This window comes from Camelina sativa, chromosome 4 (assembly GCF_000633955.1).
Source record: "Camelina sativa cultivar DH55 chromosome 4, Cs, whole genome shotgun sequence".
Lineage (NCBI taxonomy): Eukaryota > Viridiplantae > Streptophyta > Magnoliopsida > Brassicales > Brassicaceae > Camelina > Camelina sativa.
Window position 1 is genome coordinate 22,771,336 of NC_025688.1, and position 2,118 is coordinate 22,773,453.

Genomic DNA, 2,118 nt, shown 5'->3' on the forward strand with positions numbered 1-2,118 from the left:
AATGCAAAATTCACTGAGACTGAATTATGGATTTACCTCCTCAGGAATTATTAGTGAAGCACATTCCGGAAAACTACTAGCCACACTGAGCCATGCACAACAATGCTGAGGACGTCCTTCTGGTCCAAACATTGTATTTCTGAAAACCTTTTACAACAATTAAATGTCAGATTATGCATAAGATAACATGTGGGGAAATAGTGGACAGTGAAAAACAACAGGAAGTATACAGTTGTGAGGTGTTGATGGTAGAAATATAATTTCTTCAGACTTCCATGCTTTGATAATTGAGACTCCAACTCATCAACACATCTGCATTAAAAAACATGGAATTCTGCAGTATATTAGTTTCACCGTTTCTCTAGATAGAAGTTAACCAAGTAATGGCAATATAAGGCCGGGAACAGTACCTGGACCAATTATATGCAGCATTTCCTTCCGATAGCAAGCCCTCCTTCCCAGTAGAGACAGTGGCTTTTTCCAGATGCCTGATGTTTATCGATGATCGAGAAGAAGTGACAATCATCAGAATGGACAACCAATCTTTCCGGAATTCCTGTACAACAAGAGGCGCTGAGCATTAGAAATAGATTAGATGACTAACAAAATAATTGTGTTGAGACCTGGCTACAATTAGGATTGGTGACAGGCCTAATGGGAAACATACGGAAACATGAGTGAATTTACTATCAGGTGTGTATTGACTATCTGTGAAAGAAAAATGTAAATGAATCATTTGACTTGAAAAAAACAAAGTGGATATAGTCCATCTTTCTTACAGATAGGTCACATGTGATTGCAGAAACATTTTCTCCCTGCGCTTTGAGTATATTTTCGAGATGTTGCACAATACGCTGGAAAAGGCCTTTCAAGGTAGGATCAAGGTCCAGAGCCACAATTCCAGGAGTGCCCATCAGGTAACGAATCCTTCCAGCAGATGAAGAAAGGTATGATAGTGCATAACCTCGAGCAGCTGCATTCCAACACTAATGTTTCAAAATTCTGTACTTACAACCTTTGTCCGATGATGTGATATCTCAAAGTTACAAACCTGAGATGTACTTGCGCACTAAACAGCAGAGACGGTCCATTCCGTCGAGCAGGAAGCCAATGGTAGGATCATTTGGATCCTAAGAAACAGGGAATGACAAATCAGCAATAGTGACCAAAGTTCATAGAAAGTCAAAGCCACAATACTGAGAGGCTTTCAAAGTTAAGTTCAAGCTATTAACTTACTATGTCAACTGGTATCACTCGAGCAGCCTTGGATCTTGAAGATGCAATACCAGCATGTTGAAAATACCAGAGAACCTCAGATTGGGCCAAAGCCAATGCAGAGAATACCATCTAAGAAAAGAAAAGTATATAAATCAATAATTGGGAAAGCTTAGGGAAGGGAATTATGAGTATAATACTGGATAGGAGGCTCCAATCTCTGCAGAAGTTTTCATTTGACACTTTTCACAAGTCTAAGTCATAATTCCATGAAAGCATTGTCTGTTTTCTCTGGAATAAAACCAATAGCACCGGCCCACGATCATGTATTAACTTTACAGCCCCTTGTTCTATATGCAAGCATGATATTGCAAGCTTTTGAAACAATCACTGACAGACGATAAACCTTAAACCCTTATATGCAACAGACTAAACCTATACCTGAATGTTTGGCGCCAGCAAACTTGGTTGATCAGTGAAAAATAAAACCATCCGACCTATTTCCTGCTTCAGCAATATTCTCCTTTCTCGGTGTATGGTATCACATAATTGCAGTGCTTGCTCATGCACCTCACTGGAAACAGCGACCAAACATAAGTAAATCTATAAATTCAAGAGCTATAATCTCTGCAAAATCACAAACTTAGAGGAAAACAACAATTTTCCAGTATCATATGAGGATTACAAGTCAGATGCGGCTCATAAAGCCAAAAGTATAGAACTAAAACGATGTGGAGTTACCTGATCATTTTCTCAACTTGCTTTGCTACACTATATTCTAGATCAGCTTCCTTTTGTTTAGTCCGACCAGACTTCGCCATCTTCTTTGATTCTAACACACGGGGTAAAACATACAACTGGTAGTCTTCGTGCAACAAGATGTACTGCATGGTCAGGTTAATA

General features: G+C 39.1%; 1 protein-coding gene across 1 annotated transcript in view; it reads right to left on the reverse strand.

The window, feature by feature from the left end:
- LOC104781910 (protein NAP1-like) overlaps positions 1-2,099 on the reverse strand; it is a 6,394-nt gene extending 4,295 nt beyond the window's left edge. The window contains exons 1-8 of the mRNA XM_010506709.1: positions 1,957-2,099; positions 1,657-1,789; positions 1,237-1,347; positions 1,052-1,130; positions 780-973; positions 411-556; positions 231-312; positions 37-147 (exon numbers count right to left, since the gene is read on the reverse strand). Of these exons, the coding sequence (XP_010505011.1) occupies positions 37-147; positions 231-312; positions 411-556; positions 780-973; positions 1,052-1,130; positions 1,237-1,347; positions 1,657-1,789; positions 1,957-2,036 (936 nt within the window). The 5' untranslated portion in view covers positions 2,037-2,099. The remainder of the gene's footprint in view (positions 1-36; positions 148-230; positions 313-410; positions 557-779; positions 974-1,051; positions 1,131-1,236; positions 1,348-1,656; positions 1,790-1,956) is intronic.